This window comes from Gracilinanus agilis, chromosome 3 (assembly GCF_016433145.1).
Source record: "Gracilinanus agilis isolate LMUSP501 chromosome 3, AgileGrace, whole genome shotgun sequence".
NCBI classification, from domain to species: Eukaryota; Metazoa; Chordata; class Mammalia; order Didelphimorphia; family Didelphidae; genus Gracilinanus; species Gracilinanus agilis.
Window position 1 is genome coordinate 504,458,873 of NC_058132.1, and position 14,540 is coordinate 504,473,412.

At 38.9% G+C, this 14,540-nt stretch overlaps 1 protein-coding gene across 1 annotated transcript in view; it reads right to left on the reverse strand.

Moving 5' to 3' along the window:
- Positions 1-586: 586 nt before the first annotated feature.
- Positions 587-14,540, reverse strand: part of GRK1 (G protein-coupled receptor kinase 1) — a 27,818-nt gene continuing 13,864 nt past the window's right edge. Inside the window, exons 5-7 of the mRNA XM_044667101.1 lie at positions 7,071-7,195; positions 4,057-4,258; positions 587-885 (exon numbers count right to left, since the gene is read on the reverse strand). Of these exons, the coding sequence (XP_044523036.1) occupies positions 587-885; positions 4,057-4,258; positions 7,071-7,195 (626 nt within the window). The remainder of the gene's footprint in view (positions 886-4,056; positions 4,259-7,070; positions 7,196-14,540) is intronic.

Below are 14,540 nucleotides of genomic sequence, written 5' to 3' on the forward strand. Positions count from 1 at the left end.
TCCCACAACCATAGCATGACCACTTCCAATTTTTCGCAGGCCACACCACCACACCTCCCCTCCCAGAGGCCACCCCAGCAGCAGCTCAAGGTCCTTGTTTTCTGCCTGGGGGTTGATATTTCAGAGTCTTTCCTCCATCAGGCTTTATTCCCAAGAAGGTCTCTCACCCCAGGTATCAGAGTTGATAGTAATGGCTTTGCTGGTAACTCTTTTTTGTCTATTCTGACTCAGAAGAAACATTATTATGGATTGGAAATTTATTACACATGAGTAAAGCATGACCACCCTTTAGCACATACTCCTTTCCTTCTCTTTGTTCCAAGAAGAAAAACTACTGATTATTTGTGCTACAAAGAGGGATTCCAATATACTAGGAGCAGCCTAAACCCACTTGCTTAAGAGAGTAATGATGAGAAGATCTTGACCATCAAGAAGATGAATTGATGTCAGAACTGAGTTCCAGATTTTAAAGTTATTATAATTTTGTTTTCCTAAGTAATCTGGTCTTTCTTCCCTTTCTTGATCTGGTCTCCCAGCGTTACACTTCCTATGAAAAAAGTGTCTCAGGCCTTGGATGAGCTCTTCCCTAGGAGATCAGACACATTCCTGACTTGGATGCCGCGGGTGGCTCTTCCACAGCTATGCCCTTCATGTCATCAGGCATCTGGCCATCAGCACGCCACACATTCAGGTCCCCAAAAATGCCCATTTCAATCATCTCTTCCTGCCAAGGAATGGGACAGTTTCCAGTTGCAAATTCCTGAAAGAACTCAGTATCTGTTTTGTCAAATACAATCCCTTTAACAGTGGAAAAGGCACCAACATCCTGGATGTTCTTTGCATAGACAGTTCGAGAGTCAGGGATAAAAGGAGGTATCAGCATACCTGTTGAAGGGGGGGGGGGGGAACAAGAATAGATGAGCCAAGATAGAGTAAAGAAAGAAAGAGTCAACTAAATAAAGGAGGAATAAACTAAAAATTATATTGTAGGGGATAGCTGGATGGCTCAGTGGATTGAGAGTCTGACCTAGAGATGGGAGGTCCTGGGTTCAAATATGACCTCAGATACTTCCTACCTGTGTGATCCTGGGCAAATCATTCAACCCCCATTGCCTAGCCTTTACCACTCTTCTGCTCTGGAACCAAAACACAGTATTAATTCTAAGAGAGAAGATAAGGATTTTTTTTAAATTATATTACATTCTAAATAACATTAATAATAATAATTGTTGTTATTGTTTTGACTAGAGACGTTGCCTGGTGTTTAGTAGAGAAAGTGAAGCATTATCCACCTAGATTATAAACACCTTGAAGGCAGGGGCTGTATCTCATGCTTCTCTGTATAGGTCAGTGTTACCAGTATATTGTAGGGCATGTTGTAATTGCTCAATGAGCAAGAGACAAATGAATTTGAATATTCTTTATGTCCTGGTTTGCAAGATTAAATTGGAAGCCTTGCAAAGACCCCAACCACTCCCTCGGATTCTAGAACATAAGGGTGGGAATGCATATAAGCATGATCTCATTCCCTCTTGCCCAGACAAGTGGAGTAAACTCTCATCTGGCCTCACCACATTCCATCTCTCCTCACTACCAACCATGCTAAACATCACTTCCAGATTATCCTTTCTAAAACACACCTGTTGTTTTTTTTTTGGGGGGGGGGGTTGTCATTTTTGTTTTTGTTTTTGTTTTTTTAAAAAAAAACCTTACCTTCCATCTTAGAATAAATACTGTGCATTGGTTTCGAGGCAGAAGAGCAGTAAGGGCTAGGTGGCAGGAGGTCAAATGACTTGCTCAGGGTCACACAGCTAGGAAGTATCTGAAGCTATATTTGAACCCAGGACCTCCGATCTTTAGGTCTGACTTTCAATCCACTGAGCCAGCTAGCTGCCCCCTAAAGCACATCTTTAATCACATAGGTCTCCTAACTGTGTATCTATAAATACCTAAATTTTCCTTCTTACATAACCAAAAAATCTTCAGAGATTCTCCAAACTTCTCAGCCTGGCATTCAAGACCCTCCATAGTTTGAAGGTTTACCTTTCTAGGCTTATCTCCCACTACATAAAATCTCTAATCTCTTCAGGTGGGTATTTCCCCCACCACCTCTGCTAGCAATTTACCTTAAATACTCTACCCTCTAAATCCATTCATCTTTCAGATTTCAGATTTTTCAATCATTTTTCAGTAACCTTGTTTGGGGCTTTCTTGGCAAAGATCCTGGAGTGATTTGCTATTTCCTTCTCCAGCTCATTTAACAGATGAGGAAACTGAGACAACAAGGGTTATGTGACCTGCCCACATTCACACTGCTAGTATGTATCTGAGGCTAGACTTAAACTTACAAAAATGAGTCTTCCTGACTTCAGGAAGGCTTTCAAGGCATCTTTCCTATCCCTCAGTACTAATGCCACTCTTTCTTGGAGACTTCCCTAATCATCTGATCTGAGTGTCAATTCTCCCTTTATAAAAGTCATTAGAACCCATGCTGTTCTAAAAGTCTTCATTTCTCACTGAACTCCACATGGGAATCCTCTGCCATGTTCCCAGAAGACCCTTCATCGCAGCAAGATGGAGCTCCTGGATAGAAAACTGTCTTTACCAATGCAAATCCATCACTGCTGTGCAGTTTAGATGGTTTTAGAGGGTCAAATGCAGCACCAACTTCAATGACTTATCCAAGGTCATCCAAATAATGTATGGAGATCAATCTTCTAACTACTACATTATGTTATTTCTCATCTTTTATATTCACTTTGGGTTTTGTTGTTGTTGTTGTTGTGGATTTGTTTGTTTGTTTGTTTGTTTTAAACCTTACCTTCTCTCTTAGAATTTATACAAACATCCATTCCAGGGCAGCCAAGTGGTTAAGGGCTGGGCAGTTGAAGTTAAGTGACTTGCCCAGGGTCACACAGCTAAAAAGCATCTGAGGCCAGATTTTATATTTATTTTGTATATATCTTATACAGGATTTCCCAAAAGTCTTAGTTCCTTTTTAAGCTATTAATGTTTACATAATACCTATTAAGCAGTTAATACTCAAAATGGTACTAAGACTTTTCATATACCTAGTATTTAAATATCCATGTATGTGTTGTCTCTACCCAACTCCTCCCTAAGTCCCCGAGAATATAAGCTCCTTGAGGACATAGAAAAATTTCAATTTATATTCACTTAATATATTATTTTAAAATATATTATATATTATATAAATATATTTATATATTTATCATATTTATTTGTATAATATATATTATAAACATATATGTATATTTATATATTTACAAATGTATGATAAATATATTTACAAATATATAAATATAGATATATTTATATAATATATTATACAAATAGATAGTATATTTATTTGTATAATATATCATATAAATATATTTATATATTTGTTGCATATATTTATTTGTATGATATATATAAGCATATTTCATATATATTAATTTGAATAGCATATCATATAAATATATTTATATATTTATCACATATATTTATTTGTATAATATGTTATATAAATATATATCATATATATTTATTTGTATAATATGTTATATAAATATATTTATATATTTATCACACATATTTATTTGTATAATATATATTATATAAATTTATTTATATTCACTTAAGTATATCCCCAGTGTTTAGCACAGTGCCTGGCTAATAATGTGATATTTAGCCATTTTAGTCGTGTCTCTTTGTCACCCCATTTAGGGTTTTCTTGGCAAAAATACCAGAGTAGTTTGACATTTTCTTCTCCGGCTTATTTCACAGATGAGGAATCTGAGGCAAACAAGGTTAAGTGACTTGCACAGGGTTACACAGCTAATAAGTATCTGACATCAGATTTGAATTCAAGATGAGCCTTCCTAATCCTAGGCTCCACACCCTGTCCACCTAGCTTCCCAGAAAATAAGAGGAACAAATTCGTGAATAATATTAAAAAAGCTATCTGTAATGCTCTTTGCACACCTGCTATATCCAAGGCAGCTTTGTTGCTATTTTATCAAATATGGACACATTAAGTAATGATTACAGTACCAGCTTCTAGCTGCCTCCAGTTAATGTCCTTGAAGAGGACGTTGACTCGGAGTTCATCACAGTTCCCATTTTTGAATCCAAGACGCTTCTCTGGGTCTTTTTCAAGGAGGGCTTCACAGAAGTCCTTGCTGGCCTTGCTGAATTTCTCTGTGTACTTCACAGGCTCAGAAATAATTCTCTGTTTGAGTTCTTTATTTTCAACCTAAGGGGAGAAAACACTGCAGCCAGTTAAATTCTGGAGATAGACATCAGGGGTCAGCCATTAGCAAAACTGGAAAGCTGTTGAAGTTGAGGTTCCTTACTCCAGTCTATCTAAATCCCTGGTATGCTTGAACTATCTCCCCTATGTCTGTCCTGCCACGACCTGCTCTTAGGAAAGGATGGATGAAAGGTAGCATGGGATAGGTAGAAAGAATGCTTGCTCAATTGGGAATCAATAACTCAAGCTTGAATTTCTCTTCTGCCATGTGTGACCTTGGGTAAGTAACTTTGCCTACCTTGACTCAGTTTCTCTATTTTTCAAATGAAGAGGTTAGAAACTAGGTCTCTGAGGTGTTTTCCAGTTCTAAATCTATTAAAACCAGCTTTTAAGAAAGAACCTAAAATTCATCCACATGGAGATATAAAATAATTGATAAAAATAACTATCCCTCTAAATTGGAACCTGGAAGAAAATTAGTCACTTCCTTAATAATTAGAGATGTATTTTACTTTAGGGTTTTATTTTGTATTTTTACTTCAGTGGTGATTAAGACTTATTTCTTATTTTTTTAGCTCTACTAAGGGAAAGTGTTGCTTTGACTTTTGTTACTTCTGTGACCAAAAATTGAGATCCTTATAGTAAAATTTGAGGAGTTTTTTCCCTCTGTGTGTGTATGTGTTTGGCAGTAATTTCAGTTCAAGGGGGTCTTATTTTTCAGTTTATAAACTGTGTGCTATAAAACTAAAGAGGCCAAGCTGCAGAATAAGGAGACATGGCCCTAGAATCTCAGTCCCCAAAGAAACAAGACGTCCTTCTCTGATTCTTCACTTGATAAAGCTGGAAAAACCTTCATTTACAGAGAAAATCTAACTCTGTTCCCTAATCCTCTCTGCCTATTCAAATCCTACCCATCTTCCAAAATCCAGGCCCAAATCCTTCCTTAATCTTCCCCTTGGGCAGGAGTTAGAGAGCTTTTTAGAGAGTGAAGGAAGAAAATAGGAAACAAATATATAGTAGTTTAAAAATCTTGTTCCATGGACAGGGATAATCATAAATTATATTATAAATAACAAATAAATACTCTTAATAAAGTTAAATAGTTGAAGAAAAATCTCAAGTTTGGTCAAACCATTGACATTGGTGAAACTGAGTTTCAGAGAGCAGCATAAATAGAGTTCCAGATTAAGTTTACAGAAACAGGGAAATATAAGGATACTGACATATGGGAATTTGTTTGTTGTTATGAGAACTATTCTAAGACATGAGTTTGAATCCTGCCTCAGAAATGTATTAGCCTACTTTGGAGATGTCATTCAACCAAGAGCAGACACCAACATAAAAAAGCAAGCCAGTTTCAGAGAAATCAGAAAAGATTTGTATGAACTGCTGCCATGTAAAATATGCAGAACCAGGAGAATACTTCGTAGGAATATAGTTAGGAATAGTCTGGTTTTCTAGGGTTAGTTGAAGGAAGGGAGTTTTTTTTTGTTTGTTTTTTGTTTTTTTTTTAAACCCTTGTACTTCAGTGTATTGTCTCATAGGTGGAAGATTGGTAAGGGTGGGCAATGGGGGTCAAGTGACTTGCCCAGGGTCACACAGCTGGGAAGTGGCTGAGGCCGGGTTTGAAAGGAAGGGAGTTTTGAGAGAAGCCCTGGGAAAGGATTCTGGGTAGAAAGGAATCATGGATCTCCAACTGGAAATAACTGAATTCACTTCCTTCTCGGATTTTGACCAAGCTGGAGGGAGGTTTTGTCTCTGCCTATAATTCCCATCAAGCTGAAGGAGGAGTTTTGTTCTAAGAGATTCTCCCTAGAAATTCAGGATTTTCATGGAGAAAATCTTTGACATCCAGGTAGAGGATTTGCTTGGAAGTAACTCATTTCTCTGAGACCAGTCTTCATTTGGCAGTGATCCATCTACCAGAATTCTACTGGCTAAGATAATTCAAAGCTTTCCACCTATAACTTTGAGTTACTTAGTACAGAAGCCAAATCCAGAGGTTCTTTCCCTTTCTTCCCTATTAATTATTGGTATTAAGTTAGATTAAGTCATATAGCATTGGGGGATTTCTTAGATAGCACAGGGAGGATTAAGCAGGGCCTATAGAAGAAAACGAAGGCTCTTTTCCAAAAACAGTTGGGTGGAGTTAGTTTAGGGTCACACCTACCAGTTCCTTTTATTCCTTTTTTAAAATAAACTTCATTTTTTCATAAACCAAGGGTTTGTGCTTCACTGGCCCTGGGGAGTTGTGGTCCTAGGTGGGTTGTAACACCTAACATCCCTCCAGGACTCTTCCACACTACAACCTGGTATAGTAACAATATCATAGAGTAATTGATACAATAGCAACACTATGGTTAGGACAAATAACTTCGAAGATCTAAGAACTCTGGTTAATGCCATGACCAACCATGATTCCAGAGGAGCAGCGGTGAAGTGTGCTCCCCAGTTCCTAACAGAGAGTAGACGAGGGGTGCAGATTGAGACTTATATTTCTTGGACATGGCCAGTGCAGGAATTTGTTTTGCTTGACTGCATATTTGTTATGAGGATTTAGTTTTGTTTTTCTTTCTGTCTTTCTTTTTTAATGATAGGACAAGTGAGTGAGAGGGAGAGGATGAAAAGAATTGGAAAAAATGAAATGAAAGAAACAAGCCCTTGAAAGCTGAAGTTGCAATCCCTGAGCATGTGGAGACGTACAACCCCCTCCCCATCTTCGTCCTCCCTTACCACCATTGTAAATAAGATTCAGTACCAAATAGCCATCGGTATGATCATAAACACACCTTGCCAGGAGGGCAAATTCTAGTACCTTTTCTCCTCTGGCTCTAAAGGGTCCTCTGGCTGCAATCATCTCATATAATGTAACCCCCAAAGCAAAGTAGTCCACAGAGAAATCATATTCCTCACTCCGAAGTAATTCTGGCGCCATGAAACCTGCAAAGACATTAGCTCCAGCTGAATGCCAAATCTAGAGATTGCAGCTGTACTAGTGGCAAGCATTTATTCTGAGACTTGCAATCATGGAAATGATCTTTTAATGAAACCAAGAACAGTGGAGGATAGGGTATGAATTCTCATTTTCTCTGCCTTGGATTATATAGAGAGTCGACAGAAATATCACCCCAGAATCCACTGGAAAAGAGGAAATTTCCTCCTCTGTGTGTATTAGCTGAGATGCATTGGGAATCTGTGACTGGAGAAAATATGGGCAATATCCAGTCAATAAGCAGTTCTTAAACATAGGTTTGCCAGGCACTATGCTAACCACCAGTGATACGAAGAAAAATAAAAGAAAGTTATTTTGTCCTTTGTTTGGCTTAAGAAGTGCCTTCCTCTTGCTTGGCTTCCTTTTATGTCCATAAAAGAATAATCAATAGCAACAGCAATTCCAGAGGCTGTGCCAGGACCCATGCTTTGAGGAATCATGCAGTTGCTCTCTAAAGGGACTAAATGCAAAGCCAGGCTATTCTACAAGGAACTAAGCGATCTAGGTAACTGATGCTTTAAAAAAGGGGGGAGTGAAATTTGGGGGCAAGTAGGGAAAGAGGATGGACATAATAGATATTTGTCGTTGTGCAGTCATTTCTCAGTTACATGCAACTCTTCGTGACCCCACTTGGCAAAGATACTGGAGTGGTTTGCTATTCCTTCTTGTTCATTTGCGGAAACTGAGGTAACCAGTTAAGTGACTTGTCCAGAGTCACACACTTAGTGTCTGAGGCCAGTTTGGAACTCAGGAAGATGAAGTCTTCTTGACTACAGGCAGGGAACTCTTATCTGCTGCACTACTTGGTCCCATGGCATGTATTCATCAGCATGCAAAAGGCGGGGGCTAGTTCTACATTCCACTTCCTGTGATCCTTTCTTGAAATCTCTCCTACTTTTGAATCAAATTTCACCTATGTAAAAAATGTTGAGAGCCCACAGGGATGACTTTCCTCAGCCCTACACTTCCATGACCAACAACCTTGGACTAAAGCAACAAGCTTATCTCATTTATCTTGTTATGGTATATTAATTTAGTATTTCACATGAAGAATTGTTCTCATTCCATTCTAGTAATACTACTACTACTACTACTACTACTACTACTAATAATAATAATAATAATAATAATAATAATAATGCTAGCATTTATATAGTGCTTTAAGATTTGTGGTCTTTTTTTTTTTCAACCCTTACTTTCCATCTTAGAATCAATATTGGGTATTGATTCCAAGGCAGAAGAGTGGTAAAGACTAGGCAATGGAGGTTAAGTAACTTGCCCAGGGTCACACAGCTGGGAAGTGTCTGAGACTGGATTTGAACCCAGGACCTCCCATCTCTGGGTCTGGCTCTCAATCCACTAAGCCACCCAACTGCCCTCAAGATTTATAGTCTCTATATAGAAGTTATTTCATTTGATTTTCACAAGAACTTTGTGAGCCTAACTTCTCTTATTACTGATAAGGAAACTGAGGCTTAGTAGTGAAGGAATTTGTCCAGGACCACACGTTTAGATTTCCCATCTGTAAAATGAGGGATTTTAAAAAGATGGTCTCTGAAGCCCTTTCAAGCTCTGAGATTTTAGCCACCTGTGAAATATACAGCATTTATCCATGTGAAAAACAGTAGTGCTTCTCTTCATGGCAAAGACTGGGGAGCCCTCTAGTGCTCATGCCCATTAATGGGATGAGTGAAATCAGGTCATTGTATTCCATTCACTGAGTCAAAAGAGAGGGGCTCAAATGCTCCCCTCTTTTGGATTTGATTTTGTTTTTATTAAATTTTATTTAAATTAAATTTTGATTGCATTTTATAACATCTTAAGGTCAAATAATTGTTTTTATTTCCCCTCTGAAATAATATAGAGAATCCTATTCTATGATGTGGATTCATAAGGCAGAGAGAAGAGAAAGCCACTTTAAAAAAAAACTCTTATCTTCTCTCTTAGAATCAATACTGTGTATTGATTCTAAGGCAGAAGAGTGGTAAGAGCTTTGCAATGGGAGTTAAATGACTTGCCCAGGGTCATACAACTGGGAAGTGTCTGAGGTCATATTTGAACGCAGGACCTCCCTCCTCTGGGCCTGGCTCTCAATCCACTGAGCCAACCAGCTGACCCCAGAAGCCACTTTTGAAACCAAGGATGACTTGGACTCAGGTCCTATCTCTGATACATATTAGCTATGTGACCTTGGGAAAGTCATTCAACTTCTGAGTATTTTATGTTAGAGTGTCAAGTTTATCAGGCATAGGCTACATATAGTCTACAACACTCCCTATGGCCTAGACTATATTAAAATTATTTTAAGGGGGGTAGCTGGGTAGCTCAGTGGATTGAGAACCAGGCCTAAAGACGGGAGATGCTGGGTTCAAATCTGGCCTCAGACAGCTGTGTGACCCTGGGCAAGTCACTTGACCCCCATTGCCTACCCTTACCACTCTTCTGCCTTGGAGCCAATACACAGTATTGACTCCAAGATGGAAGGTAAGGATTTTTTTTAAATAAATAAAGTTGTTTTAACCAGCTAAGGTAGCACACACATATATATTATATATACAATATATACCTACACACAAATTATGTGTGTATGTATGGTTTCCTAAATTGATACGTGGCTTGCTTGCAAGGAACTTTACATTTGGTCTCGTGGTGCTAGTTTTCATTTGAGTTTGACATCATTGCTTTAGACAATTCTCTAATTGCAGAAAAGGTGCTGACTGGCATCTTGGTAGAGATTTTTCTCAGTTGGGAGTTTCATATGCCAAAGAGTCCATAGATCTAGTCTTTTGTCCTAGTCCTATCCTTACCTTTACATGTTTTAAGTAGGAGGAAGAGGGGGCAGTTTGGTGGCTCAGTGAATTGAGAGTCAGGCCCAGAGACAGGAGGTCCTGGGTTCAAATTTGACCTCAGATACTCCCTAGCTGTGTGACCCTGGGCAAGTCACTTAATTCCCATAGCCTAGCCATTACTGCTCTTCTGTCATAGAACCAATATACAGTATTGATCCCAAGATGGAAGGTAAGGGTTAAAAAAAGAAATAGAAGGAAAAGAATGGGCTGGGTGGCCTTTGGGTAATTGAAAGGTTTTTTTAGTAACCCCTTCTACTTCTCCCTGAAATCAAATGTAATAGACTTTGCTACTAGCAGCAATGAAATGGTCCTAGACAATTCTAAGAGATTTGTGAGAAAGGACATTATCCACATCTAGAGAAAGAACTGTGGGAGTAGAAATCCAGAAGAAACATATGATTTATCACTTGCTTATATGGGTATAGGATTGCTACAAAAATGAATAATAGGGAAATAGGATTTGAGTGATAACATATATATAACCCAGTGGAATTGCTTGTCAGCTCTGGGAAGGGGGAGGAAAGAAAGGAAGGAGATAACAAGAATCATGTAACCATAGGAAGCAGCTGGGTAGCTCAGTGGATTGAGAGCCAGGCCTAGAGATGGGAGGTCCTAAGTTCAAATCTGACCTCAGACACTTCCCAGCTGCATGACCCTGGGCAAGTCACTTGACCCCCATTGCCCACCCTTACCACTCTTCCACCAAGGAGCCAATACACAGAAGTTAAGGGTTTAAAAAAAAAAAAGAATCATGTAACCATGAAAAAATTTAATTTAATTTAAAATAAATAAATTGGAAGAAAAAAAAGCAGCCAGGTTGGTCTTGTGTTCAGAATAGTTTTACCAGTACATATACTTGCATGATTTCCTGGAAAAAAAAAAAACAAGGAAGACCCCTCTGGAGAAGAACTTCTTTGGTGAACTTATGGGAAAGTATGAACAAGAGCCCAATCTCACATGATGGACAAGCTTGTATGGGTTGCATTTTTGGAAAGAGCATCTACGGGTATGAGATCATGGAACCATTTGAGTTTTGAGTCTCATAAAATACATGACTCAAATGTTTATAATAGAACTTTAAGAACATAAATCCAGAGCTAGAAGGGACCTCAGCAGCCATCCAATTATGGAAGAGAAAAAAAATATGTTGAGCTACACCTGGTTTCTGGAAGAGCAACATGAAAATCCAAGCAAGAGTCAGGTTAGGTAAAAGGACTTACGTTATTTATTGAGATCAGGGCAAAATGGAAATGTAAACCAAGCCACGATGACCGTCTCACTCAGACCCTATCCTCAGCACTGCTTTTTTTGTTCATTATTGAATTGAATGAATGATGCAACCAGATTGTATCTTCTTGGGTACAATCCTATGAATTCATTCATCTTTTTTTTTCACCCTTACTTTCTGTCTTAGATTTGATACAAAAAATTTATTCCAAGGCAGAAGACCAGTAAGGACTAAGCAATTGGGATTAATTGACTTGCCCAGGGTCACACAGTTGGGAAATATCTGCGGCCAGATTTGAACCTCCTATCTCTAGGCCTGTCTCTCAGTCCATTGAGCCACCTAGCTGCCTCTCAGATATTTTAATATAACCAAAATCATGCTAAGGCAGACTTTAAAGGGCATTACTGGATTTTATAATTATTGGATAGTTTCAGAAAACACCTAACAGCAGCATAAAGTCAGTGGTCTCAGGGGAAAAGACTGACCCATTGCTTTAAATTGCATTGGCTTCCTTCCACAGGAAGGAAGCTCCCCTTTAAAGGAAGCTCCATTTAAGGCCATGGCCACAGTGTTTAAACATCCTTCTCAGTATGAAGGCTTTGGATGAGCATCTGGCTGAATCACTGTGTTTCGATGAAAATATAACCTGGAAGTCAACAGGCAGATCCAAGGCTCTCACCTCAAAGTGTCACCAGAAGAGATTCTCGCAGATGGCAGAGAGTGTCTAGTTTGGGTCTTTGTCATGTAAGTGCCTAGCACCAAAGCCTTACACATGAGGGCATGTTTGCTAACGAAGTACAGAAAAAAGGCTATGGAGCCTCTTAGCTATGGAGGAATCAGCAGAGCGAGCATTACAGATAAGGATCATTTGGTGACAGCTAGGTGGCATAAGGAGAGATCACAGAACAGCCACCAAGAAGACCTGAGGGGGCAGCAGGGTAGCTCAGTGGATTGAGAGCCAGACCTAGAGATGGGAGGTCCTAGGTTCAAATCTGACCTCAAACACTTCCTAGCTGTGTGACTCTGGGCAAGTCATTTAACTCCTGTATAAATGGAGATTTTAAACCTTGGACTTCATTCCCCAGAAATCTCCTAGTATTTCCCAAAATTCCCTTTAATCTCTCCTGCACCTCCACATGTGTATGGTCATGTTATTGTTTTATAAGTTCTGTAGCTCTTCCCTCTTTTTTTTTCCTTTGGTGAGTGGGCTGAATAGCTAGGTCTCTTACTTTAATTATTATTAATAAAACTTTATTAGATATAATACTTAGTTATTAGATATTAATTTTAAACTCCATACCTCCATTGCTTAGCCCTTACCACTCTTCTGCCTTGGAACCAATACCCAGTATTGATTCTAAGACAGAAGGTAAGGATTTAAAAAAAAAGAAGACCTGAGTACAGATATAGATTGTGCCTCAGATGTGTACTATCTATATGTCCCAGGACCAGTCAGTCATTTACCCTCTCTGAGCCTCAGTTTCCTCATCTGTAAAATGTGGATAATAATAGACTCTATCAGTGTTGTTATGTAGATTAAATGACATTACATAGGTAAAGAGATCTTCCAACCTTCAGGTACAATATAAATGTCTATTATTGTTGTTGAAAATTTTGTTGTTGTTGTTATGGTTGAGATGTCTACTCAAGTGCTATGTAAATGTCTATTATTATTTTTGCTATATAAATGTCTGTGATTATTATGATTATGGGCAGCTAGGAGGCACAGTGTTTAGAATGTCAGACCTGGAGTCAGGAAGACTCACTTGGTGAGTTCAGATTTGGTCTCTGAAGCTTATTAATTATTTGGGCAAGTCACTTCACTGCTTGCCTCAGGTTCTCATCATTAAAATGAGCTGGAGGAGGAACTAACAAACCACTCCAGTGTCTTTGCCAAGAAACCCCCAAATGAGATCACCAAGAATCAGACACAACTGAGATGACTGAACAGCAACAAAATCAGATCAAAGCTGGGGGCAGCTGGGTAGCTCAGTGGATTGAGAGTCAGGCCTAGAGATGGGAGGTCCTAGGTTCAAATCTGGCCTCAGACACATCCCAGCTGTGTGACCCTGAGCAAGTCACTTGACCCCCATTGCCCACCCTTACCATTCTTCCATCTAGAAGCCAATACACAGAAGTTAAGGGTTAAAAAAAAATTTTTTTTAAATCAGATCAAAACTGCCCAAGAACTTATTGTTATGCTGCAATTATCTTTTGGGACAGCTAGCTGGACATCAGGCCTGGAGTCAGAAAGACTCAATTTTGTGAGTTCAAATCTGTCCTTAAACACTTACTTGCTGTGTGACCTTGGGCAAGTCACTTAAGCCTGTTGGCCTCAGTTTCCTCATCTGTAAAATGAGCTGGAGAAGGAAATGGCAAACCATTCCAGTATCTTTGCCAAGAAAACCTCACAATGGAGTCACTCTTAGTGTTGCACAAAATTCTTATAATTATCAATTAATGGATATAGTGAAATCAGTGAGACAATAAGGGTTGGGAAGATTAGTATTGGAGCAAAGACAAATTAGCAGAGGAACCACCAGCCACTTTCCTACAGCCACAATTCCACCCCCCCCCCACTTCTCTAATGTACCAAGGGAGCCCTCCGTGTCACTCTCTCTGTGACCTTGAGCAAGTCGCCACCCCTCATTTACTCATCAGTAAATGAGGGAGTTAGACTAAATAGCCTCTAATATCCCCTCTAAACCTATGAGGCAGCCAGGCAGGAAGACACACTCACTAGTGTTGCCTCTGACAGCTTAACTCTCCTAAGTATATTTTTTCTATTTCTATCCCCAAAATGGAGCAAAATGCTTGGCATGTAGGAAGCATTTAATAAAAGCACTTTAATTCATTCATTTATTCTAGCCCTAAAGCTATGATACTACAACCTGACTTAAGGAGGAGATCCAACTATATACAATGACTTGCTTCTTTAAGAAAGTATCATTTAGGGCATCTGGTGTGTGTGGTTCAGTAGATAGAATGGAAGGCCTGGAGTCAGGAGAACCTGGGTTCAAATGTGGCCTCAGAAACTTCCTAGCTGTGTAACTCTGAGCAAGCCCCTTAACCCTGTTTGGTTAGACCTTGCCCTTCTGACTTAGAGTTGTTACTAGGAAAGAAAGATAGAAAGAAAGAAAGAAAGAAAGAAAGAAAGAAAGAAAGAAAGAAAGAAAGAAAGAAAGAAAGAAAGAAAGAAAGAAAGAAAGAAAGAAA